This window comes from Prosopis cineraria, unplaced genomic scaffold (genome assembly GCF_029017545.1).
Source record: "Prosopis cineraria cultivar Desert tree isolate PC_DT_omini unplaced genomic scaffold, ASM2901754v1 PC14, whole genome shotgun sequence".
Lineage (NCBI taxonomy): Eukaryota > Viridiplantae > Streptophyta > Magnoliopsida > Fabales > Fabaceae > Prosopis > Prosopis cineraria.
In genome coordinates this window covers 5,315,840-5,333,916 of record NW_026555345.1, presented here as the reverse complement: position 1 = coordinate 5,333,916, position 18,077 = coordinate 5,315,840, and the positions used below count along the sequence as shown (strand labels likewise).

Sequence of the window (18,077 nt, the reverse complement as noted above, 5' to 3'; positions counted from 1 at the left end):
GAAGAAAAAAAATTAGATACAATGATATTACTTTTTTGAAACATAGAAAGTATATTCTGCGGACAACAAAGACTAATCTTGCCCAAATGTTTGGCAAATTAAAGAGTCATTATTTAAATTATACTATTTGTGCAAGTATTACAGTATTATTATATGAACAGATCACCTTCAAACAAATCCAAATAGAGGCAAGGAGGTGTGTTGCCCCTCATAATTCAATGATTTAGTGAGAATTACTAATAATCTTATAGTCTAATAACATATCAATTTCCTATATAAATGAGAGATCGTAGGTTTAATATCACTTTTAATCTCAAGCAGTTAATACTTGCCTTTTAATTCAAAAATATAATTGGGGGGTGGAAATGGGGTTTTTACTTCTAAAAACTTTAAAGTAGATTTTAGCCCCCATTTCATATTTAATTTTCAATTTAATCCCCCATTTAATTATTAGTTCCTCGATCCGTCCCTTATGACTTATAGATTTTATATTTTGCATTAATAATGTTGATATATGACATAGATGATAATAAAATTAACTGATGATAATATATTTACTAAGTAGGTCTCATATATATTACACGAAATCTAATGAACAAGCCATATTAATATTAACTTGTAAAATTATGTTAATTGATAAATATTTTGTATTTGATAGTGACGTCACAAAATATTGATATGGCCATATTCATGACATTGATTATTATCTAAAATATTACATTGGGTCCTCATTACAATTTTAACTGGCCACAATCACATGGTCTTAAAAGTGATTTTGATTTCATAGATGAATTTTAACTAGCTAGTGGACTGAATACATCAGAAATTGTTGAAAAGAAAAAATCATCTGTAATCTGTAATATTTATAATTTCGGAACACTAGTGTCAGTTGTTATAATTTTTAAAGTTTATTATCAAAGCAAATTATAATAATGAATTTTGTCATATTATTAATTTAAATAATTATGAATTTTTAGAGCTAAATTAACTTAGGCCACAAACAGAGGAATGCAAAGAAGATTTTATTTTGTGGGAATAAATCATAAAAAAAAATGATATGCAAACAATTCTGGAAAGTTACGTAAGACAAGGGATTGGAAACTAGTTGATTGCTACATTTTTGGAAAGGGCTGATTCACTAGTGCAATAAATCCTACACCATTGCCAAACAAACAATGATTGTGAGGGAAGTTGACTTACTCGACAACATGGACGGTGGGATTCTGGACGGACGTGATTTAATTTAAAGGACTTGAAGAATAAAATAAAAGTCCTCTTACAGAAATTAATTGACGGTGCATAAAGAACCCTAATGCAACAATATGTCACCATGAAAGGAAATCTTTGTGATTGAAAGCGCTGGAAATTTGGATCAGAGAATAGCTTAAATTAAATCCACCCGCTAAATGAGTATGCTAATTACAATTATTGAATTTCATCAACACTTAAAAATTATTATAATATATGTCCTTCCAAAAATTCAAAACATCTTTTATGATTGGACTCCTCTTCATTGTCTCCCTTAAAAATTTGAAATTTAATACTTTTTAAATACGATAAAATATCTAATAATTGTTTGATTAAATCGAATAATTTTACATGTTAACGTGCTATATGAAACTCTCATTACGTGAGGGGATTGAAAAATTTTGTAAAGTTATCTAGGATGTAGCAAAGACATATACACAAGGAACGAGAGTTTGATAGATTTCACATGTCAAATGAGATCTACTATTGTAAAACTCCTCCTCTCTCTCTACTAGTATTTCAAATTATTTAGAGAAAAACTAAGATTAATGCATAAATTTGCCCTCGGAATTTTTTTCAAAGGTGTTTAATTAGTATTTTAAAATATTAAAGATGCAATATTACTCCGATATTTTTTTAAAGCAGTGCAATGTTGCTCTAAATTAACAAAAACAAAATATTGACCATTAGTTGATTATTTGTGCTAATGTGGCATATACATATGACATTCACCTTAACTTTTTTTTCCCACTAAACGCTCCACCGATCCGACACTTCTAAGTTCTAACCCCAATCGCTGGCCGTAATATTGTCAAGTAAATAATTTTACAAACATCCCAAAGATTTTAAAAATTAGGCAAATATAATCAAGCTTCATGTCACTAGCACATATGGGAATAAAATTTTTTTATCAATTCAACGGATCAAAGATCTAAGAAGCAACTATGAGCTTCGAGTATTACTTGCATTCACAGTTCTGCCAGTATTCCACTAGCAATCAGGAGTCTCCATGCTTCTTCAGCAAGGGAAGGAAGCCATTCTGCCGCTTCAAGGAAGGGAGAGTGAAAGATTTATACCTCTTTGAAGCCTTGACATATGGAACACTAGGCATGAGAGGAGGAATTGAAAAATGGAAACATGAACAAGGAATCTCAGTGAATCGAATCTCAACAAGTGAGGGGGAAAAGAAGAAGCTTAGGATAAGTCGTGAAAGCTAGGAGGAGGAAGCGATCTAGGTCCATGGCTCCCTTTCTATTCCTATATCAGCGCACAGGATTTTCAAGCATAAGAAAGGGACATTCAATGGAGAGACGGACTTGGGGGGGTTATTGTAATTGTCACCCAAGATTCACAAGGAAGCAAATGAAGAGGTTTCAAGATAACAAGAATCAATAACAATAAAATCTATATATAAAATCAGCAAGATTTCAAATGATAGGTGTTGGCAGCTCAAAGAAGAAGAAGAATGCAGCGGTGGTGTGATGACTACTACTACTATTATTTCCTTTTCCATTTTTTTCTTAAAAAAAAAAAGAAAAATGATCTGGAAGCTTTACCATGTCACATAAGTATACATGAGTCAACTAACGGTCAACTTTTTTTCTATCAAGGGCAACATTACATTATTTTTAAAAATATTGGGGCAATATTGTATCTTTATATGTTTAAAAATATTAATTCCATCTCATTACTGTGGTAATCAAGCTGTCCAGTTACTATTTCTATTCGGAGTGTGTTTAGTTTTATATTCGACGCAACATGGTTTCCACTCTATTTATTTATATGACTATTTGATTGAAATAAATTTAAGCATTGTCAAGTCTTATTAAATGACAGATTTTCAAAAGGCATTTTTTACATTCATACATACCCAAACTCCAAATACCTGCTCCACCTGTTGTTTAAGCGATTGTAAAAACACCTATTGACCCTATTTTCGAGAATTACTTCTTGGGCCTCATTTGATTTGAACCGATATCTGCTTTGATTGACAAGTTTTGTTGGGCAATGTTATGAACTGATTTGCATTTGTTGTCTTTTGGGCCATTGTGACCGCACAAAAGACACACACACTCTCTCTCTCTCTCATATTTTTAACATGAACCTGAACTTCATTCAAGAGAATGCAACCGAAAGCGAAATACTTGTAAGCCAGGAAAAAAAAAGAGAAGGCGAAAAATAAAGAAAGAAACTAAAAAGCAAAACCTAAGCCTAAACCACAAAAAAAAGGGAAGAAAATTGTCTAAAGAAATTCTCTAACTCATTAACACATGACAACCATCGACCTTCTCATAGTTAATGGCTTTGCTTGAATATGTTATCAATGAGAATTGTCTAAAATGTTCTTTTAAAAAAAGGAAGAAAATTGTAAAGGATCAAATCATTTTTTTCTTTGATATTGTATTGATTGTTGGAGCTCTACATTTTGATGGTTACGTTGCAATTGAATCATCAATATATTAAAGATTAAAGTACAAAAATATTCAGGAATTTTTTTTCCAAGAATTTTTAGTATCCTTAAATTAACAATTGTATATGGATACTCTTTAGCTTTATAAACAGGTTAACTTCCCTACATCTGTTAAATTCTAACTGTCAATGTTAGACTATTTTAATAAATTTGGGAAAATTAATCTCTTTTATAAAGTTAATAGGTATTCAAGTATTATTGTTAACTTAAAAATATCAGAAACTTCTAAAAAAAAAAATTCTAAGTATTTTTGCAACTTAACCCATATATTAACTCTGTTCTTGAGAAGTTGTGATGCAAATTATACAATTCAGCAATAAATAAGTTGTTATTATTATCAGTATCTATTGTCTTAATTTTTTTTTTTGGGAAAATATAGTTTTGGAACCCTATATTTTGGTCGCATTTTATTAGAGGTGTCTGCATTTTTTTTTTCTGTGTTATAAATCTCTGCACTGTTGTTTTCTTTGGTGTTCTAAGCAGTGATTCTGTCCTTATTGCTTAATAGCATCATATGAAATTCATGAACTTCAAGCCTTAAAATAAAAGGTTTGAAACATCATTTTTATTTCATTCAGGTTCATCTTTAGATTACAAGGAGAGGGGGGGGGGGGAAGTAAAATCATCTACAATGGAACCAGACTTAAAGCGTGATTACATATGCTAACTACGGCCTCTCAAAATTAGTGAAATCAGCATAGAAGTCCCGTTGACCACAATAATTCTTCTTCTCCAACTTGAATTGTGATCATTGACACTCTGAGCTTCAATCATGGGTCACCATCCTCTCTTCATCTCCTCTGTTACATGCCAGCTTCAGTTTACTGCTTGGCCTGCTCAGAATCAAGTTGAAGCTGTCAGTCATGTCTCAAAATATTTAATAACTTGTTTGTTTGTTAAGAGATTAAGTGTGGCGTTCTTGCACATCCGATTATGACTTTGTTATCTTTTAGCATTAAGATTATAATTTCTAGGGTTTTTTCTACTGTTGAGAGATTTGAGCAATCTTTTCCATGATATCTGCAGGGTATCAAGGAATCAAAATCAGCAGCTTCAGAGGAGGTGACAGATCACCTGTGAATAGAGGAAGGTGCCCAGAATTGCAATGGCAGCCCCAAGGGCGTTGATGGGTCGAACTGGATTGTGGAAGACAAGGATAGAGGAGACAATTACAGAGATTCTCTTCATTGTGTTTCCAACACTGAATGTCAAGGGAGATATTTGATCAAGAGACATGTAAGACACTTGATTGTACAAGTGGTAGAAGACACTCTGGGCAACCACCCACCTGTAAAAATTAAAACCAGAACCCATTTGTTATGCTGACAATAATGAAGAAAACTGATAAAGTTTCATTTCAGCCGAGAGTAGAACAAAGTTCAACCCATGTTAGGTGATTAGGGGCTGCAGAAAATAAACAAGGCTCAGACACTCATAGATTGTTTTGCTCACCATACAAAATTGGGACCGATCTGGGACAAGGCTGTTTGCCAGCCAGCAGCCCACATCTTGGGGCCTTCCACAGCTATGGCAAAAGGTGTGAGAATCAATAGGGACAACATTGAAAGGCAAGCATAGTAGTTCATTCCGCTAACTGACATCCCCTTCATTCCCTTCTTCGAGAATATATTCCTGAACACAAATGCCAAATTTGATACCATAGCTCCCATAAAACCTGAAACCAAAAGTTTTGTACTTTGAGCATTGAAACAAATGGGATCAGAATCACAAGCTCAACATCATATGGAAACATGTAATAAAACGCGGTTTCAGATTTGTTGACAATTAACTGCCTACCAGTCATGTTGAAGCTGAGTTCAGTCACTGCTGCAAGTGCACAACCACCAATAATTGGAATCAGTGACAAGTAAACTGGCATAGGGAATGTGTCTCCAAGCAAAAGACTTGAGACCAGGACACTGAAAGCTGGCTCTCCACTCTTGATGATGTGGGTGAATGAAACTGCAACTTTTGACATGCTCACAGTTGCTGCGACATGCCCAATTGTGTGGGCCACAGCTACCTGCAACCCCAATTTCCCCTCAGTGAGTTCTATATCACATTTCCTTACCATCAAGCCCACCGTTTTGATGGCCACGAACACAGAAAGTGTCTCTGAGGTGTCATTTTTCAAAGGTTAGACTCCAAAATGGGAAAGGACAAAACTTTAGAGGTTCTTCATCTTCGAGCTATTGCTATCGAGTTATTTAATATTAACAGTAATATGTGGATCTCCCAAAAATTGATTTTGACATGCCTGCATGAACGGTCATGATTAACTTATTCTAAATTCTATGGTAATCCCCAGGATTTCTACCAATTTGTTTCCAAACTCATAAGCTTAAGGCTATTAGAGACAGTTCATGACAGGTTTGTTATAACCTCTTAGTTATTACTACTTCCAGAGCAGATAATTGTACTATGAGTGATTGCGTGTCAATCAAGAAATTTGAAAAAAAGAAGAAGAAGAAGAAGACAGACTTACGGGCAGCAGGGCCTTCCAAAAATTCAAATCAACTTTGGGGGCATCAGCGATCCTGGAGGCCCATGAGATCAACATTATAAGAGAACCAGCAGCCAGAGACAGAGTGGAAGTAAGCCATGGGTAAGGAAACGCATTCAGAACCTTCTTGTTGTAAATATTGAACACCACATTCAAAGCCCACCAAGTAGCAAAATACAAGCCAATCTTGAGTTTCTGAGCTGTCTCCATCCGAGCCTGTTCATCAGGAAGTTCAATGTTAATCTCAATTGGTCGCGACCTCTCTGCCTCATAGGCTTGGCATTCTGAAACCTTCCTTCTGGGATTTGCCAGAAATGTGAAGCTCTTAGTTGATGAAATGTAAAGGGGTTTTTGGGAGGAGATGGAAGATTCAGTTTCTGGGTTTTGCCGAGCATTCTGAATAACAGGCAGGGTGTAAAAATGAGGCCTTGGAACAGAAAGCTTTCTGCTTGCTGAGAAAGCAGAGCAGCTCAGTGAAGGTGTTGTGTGCTTGATTGAAGAGATCATTATGAATGGTTAGATTTAGCTTAAGCGTAATGCGCAAGGAATACAGAAATAGCTCAATGGGTATCTGAGAATCTGCTTGATGGGGTTGATTCGGAAGAATCACAATACGGAAAGCTCAAAACTTTAAGCAATGGTGATGAGGGAAAAGTGGTTCTGAGCTTTGGAAAGAATGAACGGTGAGAAAATCGAAGAGAAAGCGAAGGAAAGAAGGTGTAGAAAGGAGAAAATGGTTTTTCTTTCCGGGGAAGAAGGCGGGGAGCAGAATTTATAGAGGAGAAAGGGAGGTGGCATGTCAAACTCTCGTTGTTGGTAACAACTAATAGCAATTGAAAGGGAGAATTTTAAACAAGCATGACGAATGTGAGATGATTATCAGTAGGTTTCAAAAATTTTTAAAATTTTAGTTTAATATTAGAGATAAAAATGAAAATAATTTAACTATAAAAAATCAAAATATCTTTAACTTATTATGTAAAATTATTAATTATTAATTTTCTTATTTTATATGTTATTTTACCAATGTCACTTGTAAATTACATCTGATCGTCAGACAAGCAGTAATATTAATTATTAATTTACTAAATTTACTCATTTATTTACTAACATCAATCATAAATTACAAGACTTATAAGTAATTTATAATTGATGTTAGTAAATTAATAAGTAAAGTTAATAATTTAATAACTGATGTTGTTGCTGTTTATGATTAAACAATTGATGTCAAGTTTTATATAATTATTGACAAGTTAACTCATATAATTTATAATTTATATTAGTAAATTAATAAGTGAAGTAAAAAAAATTAACAATTAGTAATTTTACATAATAAGTGAAAAATACTTTGATATTTTTACATTTGAAATTATTTTCACATTTATCTGAATTGAAATTTTAAACTTTTTTTTGGATATATTAGTAATTATATTATATCCCTGATTCTTATTTGAAATTCTCTCTAGTTGAAATTTCAAAGATCACAAAATTAGTACTAGATATTTTTATTGATTAAGGTCTTAAACCAGTTAAACTATCATGTTACCATTCGTTTATTTTTTCGAAAAATCATTTTATATCTTTGATATTTTTTAAAATCAAGGGTATAGACTGAACTAAATTAATATAATAATAATAAATAATAAATAATAATAATTGTCTATTAAAATTTATTCATTGATCTTTTGAAATACACGCCAAAGCCAAGCCCTTGTTGTTTCTGGAGGATCGTAGACAATTTGTACTTCTTAATTGCTAACAGTCAACAAAAATCTTGCATGGTGACTTGAACTTTCAACGCGCAGAAGCCTGAGATGATTCTTCAAAGTCCACATTATTTTCATGTGGAAGTTTCTCTTCAATAATGCAAATGCATATTAGTTAATTAATTAATTATAATGCTACGAAAATAATTCCTCCTATTCTAGTTATAAAGTAAAGATGGAAGAATTTTATTGATCGTTAACTTTTTTATTATATTTTCCCCCTTTCATTTCATTAAATATTAATGGAAGAAAGTATGTTAATATCTAGTGACACTTAATTAGTTCAGAAGGTCAAATTAGTTTATTTTGAGATCTTAAATTTGTGTTTCACATAGTAAAACTCTGGATTTTATAATTTTTTCTGCATGGTTTAATATTCTAGAATTTTTAAATAATTAGCTCATTATTATTTGAGATTGAAATGGATTTAAAGTTTAAAATATCCAGATAAGGAGTATAAAATATCTATAAAATTTATATTTATAAAATAAATATAATTTTTTCCAAGTGAACGGCACACATGGCTCGAAAGGGAGCTTGTATTTCCATGGAAGAAAGTGACATGATGATGGATCAATTTTAACTCGTCCATTTGGTCTATGGAGCAATTATTTCATGAACATTAGTTGTGAATGTAACTTCAACGATTCAAATTGAGTTGTGTGTGTGAATTCTCCAAACAAATCTACTTTTAATCATTGCACCCTCGAGTGTGTATGAGAATTTCTTAGCTGCTATTAAAGTGCATTTGAAGGCCAGCTTTTTTCCTGAATTATTTCGATTGTCTGGATTAATAGAACAGTTCAGATTGATTATTTTATATCAGAAGGAAAAGAAATAGTTCAGCAACACAACCAAATAGGTATGGAGATACTTCTGACCAATCTCAGTTTTGGCAGACTTTAGTTTCGACTAACCTCAATTTTTGTTTGAAACTATATTTGCAAACGGATTGTACCCAAATTACAATTTTGGCAAACCCAACATCAAACATGCTCCCTTTTGTCTTCTTTTTTAACCATAATTTTGGCCTTAAACCACCCCTCAACCAGTCCAATTTTCAGTATTTTAATTTTAATAAAAAAATTAATTATTTGATCCTTATAAATTTAATCAATTATAACTCAATTCATAAATTTTAAATTGTCATGACTCAATCCTTATATTTTTAACTGTGTTATAATTCAATTCTTAAAATTTGATTATTACAACTCAATATCTATAGTTTTAATTATTTAAGTATTAAATCCTGTATTTTAAAAATTAAAATTATAAAGAGTAAAATTCTTTATAATTTTAAAATATAGAGATTAATATTTTAAATGGTTAAAATTATAAAAATTGAGTTATAAAATTTAAAATTTAAAAATTAAATTACAATCAAATTAAAATTATAAAAATTAAATTATAATAAATTAAAATTTAAAAATTAAATTATAATAAATTAAAATTTAAAAAAATTAAATAAATTAAAATTTAAAAATTAAATTATAATTAAATTAAAATTATAAATCCAACTTAGTAGTGTGAAAGTGTGGTGAAGCTTAAAATTTATAAAATCAGTGTCATGGAATACCTTTGATAGGGTGGTGGAGTCCACGAGGATGGTGAAAGCGTGAATGATTGCAAGTAGCACAAAAATAATTGAGCTGAACCTGCAGCACTTGAGCATTCCTCACCGCAAATTCATCTGCAACTGACTTTAGGGCCTTGAAATCTACCCGTTAAACGACAACGTATGGTGCTCATTGATGAGGGGCTACTTCCTGGTCATAAAATCTCAAATATCACTCAAAATAATATTGGGTTCAGTTTTGGTGTATCGTGCTCATCACTTGATAGATTTTTTTATTTTATATTTATTATAAAAAAATTATGAAATTTTAATAAATTCATTTTATTATTAATCGATATAATATAAATTCAAGTTAAATGCTCCAATTTAATGTTAATTTTTTTAAAAGGATTAATATTAAATTAGTTAATTCAGATCAAATCTGTATTGTCTAAATTGATTATAAGACATATTAATTAAAATTTTATATTTTTATTTTAATAAATATAAAATAAAATATTAAATAAAAATGATAAATATGGACGGTCCAAATTTTCAAATTACTCAGCACTAAAACTAAACACAAATAATCTCACTCAAAGTCTCACTCACTGTTTATTGACGCTCAACTGGCATCACCAAGCTCCTATACTGTTTCTCTTTTTCCAATCGCTGCCCAACTTGTTAATGAAGCCAACAAATAAACTCTCTTCTCATTGCACAATTTTGCTGATCCTTCCCCTCGCTCTTTTCTTGTTTTGTAAGGCACAAGTCAATGCATACTTGATTGTTCTTATATTACTTAAATTAAAACTTCATATAATTATCTCTCTATTTTTATAATATCTACATTCAATGTATTGAGTCAAGTTGAGTATTATAAGGTCCCAAATAGGGATAGTTTTCCCCATACGTGTGTGTGTGTGTGTGTGTGTGCATTCCTATTTTTTAAAACGATATAAGCCAGGCTTTTAGCGAGCTTATAAACTTGTTGTATGAAAATGTATGAGGCCCACCATATTTTTCAAATGTGATTGATGAAAAATAACAATAATTATAATTAAATCAATAATAATGTAGTTAGCCGGGAAAAATAAATGAAGAAAATATTGTGGGATATTAATGTTGGATTTTTTTGGAAGTAGTGTTTTGTGACAAAATTCAATTTATACTTCATAAAATGTTGTTGCTCAAAAATGAAATATTTAGCATGATTCTCATTTTAGTATATATATATATATATATATATCAATGTTCCTTTTCCAGTATAATGCCACTATGTATAATAAAATAATATGAAATGAATCCATTGATGTTGAAAACATGTAAATTTTATAAAGTTTACCCTTATATATATATATATATATATATATGGTCATCTCACTAGGTTAAATTCAAATATTATCAAGTCTAATTGAGAGTCGTTCCTTCAATAGTAATTTTTACATTCACAAAAGACACAATTTAAAATCTCATGCTTAAGCAGTCAAAATCTCTCTTACTAAACCCAACGTTTGTTAGTCATGAAATTTGCCTTCTTATGGAAGAGAAATAAAATTTTATACTTTATAAAAAGTAATAAAATGAGGAAAAAAATATCAAAAAATTCACATAGATTCATAAATTTCAATCTTGGAAAAGTAAAATCTAAAATAATAACATGGCTAATGGAATAAGAACAAATATTCATATAAAACATAAAAAAGTAAAGAAAATAGAAATATATTATATCCACCGTTAAATTTTTTTTAACGCAATTGATAAAAGATAAAATATAAAGAATGATATTAATTAAATCAAGAAGGTAAAATTAATCATATACTCCCTCCATTCAAAAATTTAATGCATTTTTTAATGAGTTACATGTTCAAAAATATAAGACATTTTTAATCTTTTAAAATATAATCATTGTTTTTTCTTAAGTGTCTCTATTGATGAATAATTTCATGTTTATTATAAGGTATTTAATAGGAATAAATATAAAAAAATATGGTTAGTTTGAAAGTAGGTAACTACTTTATTAAAGGTGAGATTCAGTTAAAAATATCTTATATTTTTAAATGAAAGGAGCATAATCTATATAATTTTGAATCAATTATAATTTAATTCTTTCAAGTTTAAATTAGTGCAACTTAGTTCCTCAAATTTTAACCATTGAACCTATTGGTTCAAACATTTTATGTCTCAATTAAATTCGATCCTTAAAAATTAAATGATTTTTTTGACAATGTCATGACACAAAATTACTAAAATTTATGAAATTCAGTTCAATGAGTTGAAATTCAAAAATTAAATTATAACTTAATTAGAATTATTTAGATTAAACGATTATTTTCCCCAGTTAAGAATAGCGTGGTTGGGAAAATGATATTGTGAAAAAGAAAGTAGCATATGGATGATTAAATATATAATTATGTGAGGCTGGGAAGGGAAGGGAGGATTTATTTATTGATTTTTTATTTTGAGGGGGAGAGTGAGGATGCAGAGGAAGGACATACAATAACGGCTGGCGTGTAAGGCGGCGGCTTGTGAATCGCAATGTGTGCGGTCCACATTTGAAAATGACCGAAGTAACCTTTGGGTTTGTCCTGACGTACAACACGTTTGAGGAAGCTTGTCTCCTAAGAGTTTGGAGACATTTGCATCTGCGGCCGTCTTTCCTGTTTTTAGTTTAATTTGTGACCGTCCAAGCTCCTATAGGGCCTTCCATTGTCACTCACAACTTGTCACTTCATGTTCACATGCTTTAATTTGTGACCGTGAGTGGTGTTTGATTTAATTAGTTGAAAAAATTAAATTATTTTATTTTAAGATTTTAAATTTGCATCTTAAAATATGAAATCATGTTATATGAATATGTCAAAATCAAAGCATTTCTAATTGAGGTACACATGGTGTCACTGTTTGGTAATAATAGTTCCATATAATAAAGCTTGAATTAACTTGCACGAGAGTTCATAATTCTTCAAATTTCATGCGACATGGAGTGATGGGATTTATAAAGAAAAAAAAATAAGCCATATTTTGCTAAGAATAGTTATCAAACAACATGGTTTCTAATACTACATTTAAAAAATTTTAAAACTAAATATTTTTTTCTTAAACCACTTGTTTGTTTGGATTGGTGTTGAGGTGATTCAAAGCTAGGTTTGAAGCTCAAAAAATTACATTGTTTTTTATTATAATTAATATATTATGGATGTCCATAATTCATTACTTTTTATAATTCTTTTATCTTTAATATCTTAAACCATTACCTTCCAAAATTACATAATGCATCATTATATATATTTTTATTTTATTAAATACTATGATAAGTCTTTAATGATTGGAAGCATATAAATAGAGGTAATTTGTAAAGAATACATACCCAAGTGAATGAAAATTTCTCTTCTACTATTTTTCTCACCTACTTTTCGCCTTGCGTTATTCTTCTTTACACTTCATATCAATTATATTTTATAACATTTTTCAATACTTTTTTCTTGATTTGGATTTGTTTTACATTCAATCGTGATTTGATACTTAACCTATATTGGGGATGAGAAGCAACATTTTCTTATTTTTATAGCACATAAATTATATTATAATAAATAATTTTTATTCTAACTTCATTTATGAACTGTAGTTTGTAAAATTTTCAGGTTTCCAAACACTAATTCAAACAAACGTATAAATAAGTATGGCCACCCTATCAGTTTTCGCCAACTTTTCAGTTTCCCCAACCTTAATTTTGTAAAATCATCTTTGCAAATCAATTTTACGTAACTCACAATTTTGACAACACCAAATGTCCTTTCTCATTTGTGTGTAAATGTGGCTCCAAGGGCGTCACTATCGCCAACTCTACTTTGAAAAAAAAAAGATTTATAACTCATGAAAACCTTGATTCCTTTTTTAGGCCTGTGTGAAAATTATAAGGCTGTTCACATGCCCCTGACCCAATATGCATGATACTATCTTGGGCTATTAAGTCGGGTCTAACCAAGTCAAAAGCATGGGATGTTTGCAGGAGAACAGTTTGGTTTAATTGGTTGAGAGAATTAAATCAATTTATTTTAGAGTCTTGAGTTTAAGTTCTAAAATATATATTTACATTAAATAAATACATGCATTCCATAGATACTTAGAAGTCACCGTTGATAATAATGGTTTTACATAGTGAGGGTTCAAATTAGTCTTAATGCATGGTGGTAATACTTCTAAGTTTTTAAGGATATCAGGTATGGCTGATGGAATAAAGAAAAAGAATGGAGTCTTTGTTTGTCTTAGCCTTGTTTAAGTAGGATATAATATACTAATATGCTTTTCTTCTTTTTTAAAAGAGTTAGATATTAATTCCTAATCTTTCTTAAAATTGGCTTGATCCTCTCTTACCTCACTTATGGTAGATCAAGTTCAAGAATCTAGACCAAACTCTAATCAATGGCCCTTGATTCCTCGATTGCCTTAGAGTCCTCGTCTTTCTAAAATCTTAACATAACATCTTACACACTTTAATCAATTAACAACCGTTTCAAGACTTGAATTTTAGTGATAAATGTTGAGAATGGAAATAGGAGTAGGAATGAGAAAAAAGGAATGAATTTTAAAATAATGTTTGAAAAAAATCAATTGGATGATCTGGAGGATGCAACACGTGATTTCAAAAAAAAAAAAATCTTTAAACCAACACAAACAAATCAAATGAAAACCCATAATCAAATTGTGACCTTGGTTGAAGAGGATGCTGTCCACAATGGTAGTGCCACGTTTGTATAAGGGTGGACAAATACACCTTCTCACTTTGAGAAAAATTACAAGTAGGGTATGTAGATTTTGCAACTTTTGCACTTTCTATCTTTGATATTTTGTATTCTCTGAACTAAATAAAAAATATTTGGGTTCAAAAGCTTATTATGCATATAATACTTTAATGATCAAGATAACATATGAAGAGTATATTTACATAAAGGAACATATTAACATATTCACTATAATTTTCTAAAAAGAAAAAGGATGATCAATTTACTTATATTATTACAATTTTAATCTTACTATAGTTATTATGTTTAATTAGCTAAATTATGATTTTTTAAAAATTTATTAATTTTTAAATTAAATTATCTCGCACCTTGACTTTGGGTTTTAACTTTGCCACTGATCGTCAACATTGACATAGAGTGAGCTAGAGGTGAAGTGGTTGAAGAGGAGACCCAGGGATTCCAATAAAGTCAAATGGTGAAAGAGAAGGAGACCGGATAAGGAAGTCAAGGTGAAAATAAGGGGGAGATCAAATGATCAAGGAACATAAGGTCAACAAAGAAGTTGGAGGTGAAGTAGCTAAAGAGGGGACCCAAGTAGTTGAAGAAGGGGTTCATGAAGAGTCATCATTGTCACCCTTAGGTCCTGTTTGGTTCAAGGGGAGGGGAAGGGTGGGGGGCTCCCCCCCAATTTGGGGAGGGGGAGGTTTTGGAGGGGAGGGGAGGGGAGGGGCTGCCCCTAACCAAACATACCCTTATAGAATGAACCAAAATGCAAATATAGAAATGGAGGTGAAGACAAGGGGAAGATCAAATGGAAAAGTGGTAAGGACAATGGAGAAGAAGTTGGGTAGTGATGGAGAAGTCAAGCGACAATGTAGAGGAAGGTTGTTAGAGAAATTAATCGATAATGGAGAAAGTGGAGAAGAAATTGAGCAACAATAAAGAAGAGGATGTATTCATGATGAAGGAGTAAAGTGGATGTTAGGTAGTATAGTTAACAACAAAAAATAATCAAGGTCATTTTAGGTTGAGAAAATTCATTTCCAATAATGCATCTCCAATCCTTTAGTCTAGTGAAGGAATGCTCATTATTTCATTTGTGGACTAAGCTAATCCTTTAGAGTGAGCTTTTTTCTATACCAAACATATTCATAACCTTACCTCTATATATGTCATTCTTTACTACCAAATATAGCTTAAGAGGAGCTGAGTTTTGAGTTGAGAAATAACACACTAGTCGACTCTCCTCTTCACTATCTTTGTTTCTCACTAATTAGAATGTAGATTTGAAGTAGATTTATGAAATTAGTCTATGAACTTGAAATTTCATGGTATTTGATCTTATAATTGTTTGGGCCTAAAGTTGAAATGATAGCCTAATGAGAAGAACTAAGGTTAAAGACACAACAGGCCTAAGAAACATGATTCAGTCTATTGCTAGAAAAGAAGAGCATGTCATGCACGAGCCTAATGTAGCCCTTAAGACTAGACATGACTAAACATATAAGACCGTTAAAAGGATATGATGATGTGCTATGATCTCACAGGTCATGCTAATGAATCCTTGATATTTCATAAACGAGCTCTAAATTTTGTGGGGGTCAGCTTAATGATTATAAAAGGAGCAGAAGGTCGCAGAGAAACACACGAACAATCAATCAATAAAACCTATTAACACTTTTAGCATCTAAATTTCCTTTGTATTCTTAGATAGTTTTTCAGTTCCAGTTTTCGTAATCTTTACAATCCTATACTTTGCATAGTTATTAATTAAACACTCTTGTATTTTAATATTCTTGCATCTTCACATCTGAGTACACTATAGTAAGAGAGCCTAGACATCCATTATTATCTTTTGAGACTCAGTGTCTCTGACACGTCTGATATTTTTTGTTATTTGCAAAGAACAATAATGCTACATTTATCTTGTATCTAAAGGTTATGGTAGTTGTGATTTGAAGTTTAAAGTAAGTTTTATGGGCTTTCTTGACCAACCTAGTAGATTTTTGGCTTAAACATCTCTAGATCAATATGAAATTTATGAAAGATTATTTTGGCTTGAACTTGTGTTTTGGGAGTGAATAATTTTATGCTATGAGTTGTGATTATTTAGTATTAATCAAAACAAGGTGTTTAAGTTGTTGTGGCTTGACCTAAAGTATTCTTAGTGTTCTGTTTGAAAATTTAGCCTTTGTGACTTGTGAAAGACCTTGCTTGTGCATTTAGCACTGTGGGTGCTTCATTTGACTGTTATAGTTAATTTCATGCAAGCTATTGATAAGTGAAGTTTTGAGTTCTACTTTTTGGTGGCTTTAGCAGAGTTCATTGGGAAGTACTCATAGAACATGTCCACTTTTCATGAGTATGGTGGCTGAGTATGTGCATCTTTTATAAGTATGTTGACTTTGGCTCTAAAAAGACAAGTGCAGATCTAAGACTTCAAGTATATGACCATGTAATATTCAACATAAATTGTTTAAATATGATTTTGAAGCAAAGCACACTTATCTATAGTTGTCACCATTGCAAAATCATTCATTTTAAATTACATATGCATGGTATTGGTTAGAGTTTCAAGCTTCAACCCTTAGTTATTGAGATTATTATTTGGGAGGATAATAATGAAACATAAAAATCATGGAAAGAAATTAATCGCTATAAAACACCATGATTTTTTAGGTGAAATAAAACACTATGAAATTTTAAAGGCAAAGAGACAAAAATTCCCGCATGTTTGTCGAGGAACTATCCCATAGTTTTTTGAGGAACTAGAACCGAACTATTTCTACTGGTTCAATGAGGAGAATAATCTAAGTTATGGACACCTCAGAGATTCGAGAATGAAGGAAGCCATGGTTTGAGAGTGAGTCATGTGATTTTTAACTGAGTCACACCTCACAATTAATGAGCCTGGGTAGTCTAGTCACACGGACGGAGCCCTATTCAATGTTATAGCCGACGATTTCAGTCTGAAAAAATAAGAAGGATATAAGGTTGGTTAATCATTTTCTATACAAATATATGACGTGTCACACATGTTGAGTTGTGGCAAGTCACGTGAATAAGAGGTTATGGTTATATATTTGAGAATATGGCAACAATGTGCCTAGTATATTTAAGACAAAGATGTTATAGAATGAGCAATGATGAGTTATAATGTGTGCAAACATGCCTTGTGTACTTGGTTTTATATGCATGTGCTTGTTTTATAATTGATATATAACTGCATAGAGTAGGTTTTACCTTGGTTACTGAATGATTAGACTCACCTATTTCATTTAACACTTTTTAGGCTCTAGCTCTGGTGCAAAAAGAAAAAAGGCTCAAGAGGCTAGGAATTAGCATATTCCTTTTTGTATGCTTCTAGCTTATTTATTTTGTGTAATAGTATATGTTTGTCAATTTTAGGTTGCATGCCATTATACTTGCACTATTTTGTTATTGCAAATGTCTGATTTATATTTTGGACCTTGAGTATTTGTGTATGTTGAGAGATAGAGATATATATATATATATATATGTTTTTAAGGCCAAAATACTAGTGTAAGTGTAAAAATAATAATTTGAACATGTTTTGATTGATTTAATACAATGTAATAACAAATTGCCCCCTATATTTTTGGTAAAAAGGGGTTGAGGAGTGAATTTTGGTTATACTGTGGTTTAAATGTGTGTGACATGTTGTATTGGTCGTCTTAAGTCCAATGGACATGATCTAGGTGTTAGGAAAGGCTCTTAGACACCTTTTTTATGTGAAAGTTGTGAAAGGTGGTTAAAATATATTTGGGTG

The 18,077-nt window shown here is 31.2% G+C and overlaps 1 protein-coding gene across 1 annotated transcript; it reads right to left on the bottom strand.

Moving 5' to 3' along the window:
* Window positions 1–4,255: 4,255 nt before the first annotated feature.
* On the bottom strand, window positions 4,256–6,976 carry LOC129292558 (glucose-6-phosphate/phosphate translocator 2, chloroplastic-like). The gene is made up of 5 exons (XM_054930122.1): window positions 6,204–6,976; window positions 5,516–5,741; window positions 5,171–5,393; window positions 4,793–5,006; window positions 4,256–4,551 (listed from the first exon to the last, which is right to left on the bottom strand). Exons 1-5 carry the CDS (start codon window positions 6,726–6,728, stop codon window positions 4,540–4,542), a joined length of 1,200 nt encoding a protein of 399 aa, XP_054786097.1. The 5' UTR covers window positions 6,729–6,976; the 3' UTR covers window positions 4,256–4,539.
* Window positions 6,977–18,077: the final 11,101 nt, after the last annotated feature.

What these genes read in the sequence shown, in the direction of transcription:
- LOC129292558 (XM_054930122.1), bottom strand. Translation starts at nt 6,728, where the DNA reads ATGATCTCTTCAATCAAGCACACAACACCTTCACTGAGCTGCTCTGCT. An exon ending in ACTCAGCTTCAACATGACTG is followed by an intron (nt 5,394 to 5,515) that starts GTAGGCAGTTAA and finishes TTTTGGTTTCAG; the next exon opens with GTTTTATGGGAGCTATGGTA. An exon ending in ATCGGTCCCAATTTTGTATG is followed by an intron (nt 5,007 to 5,170) that starts GTGAGCAAAACA and finishes TAATTTTTACAG; the next exon opens with GTGGGTGGTTGCCCAGAGTG.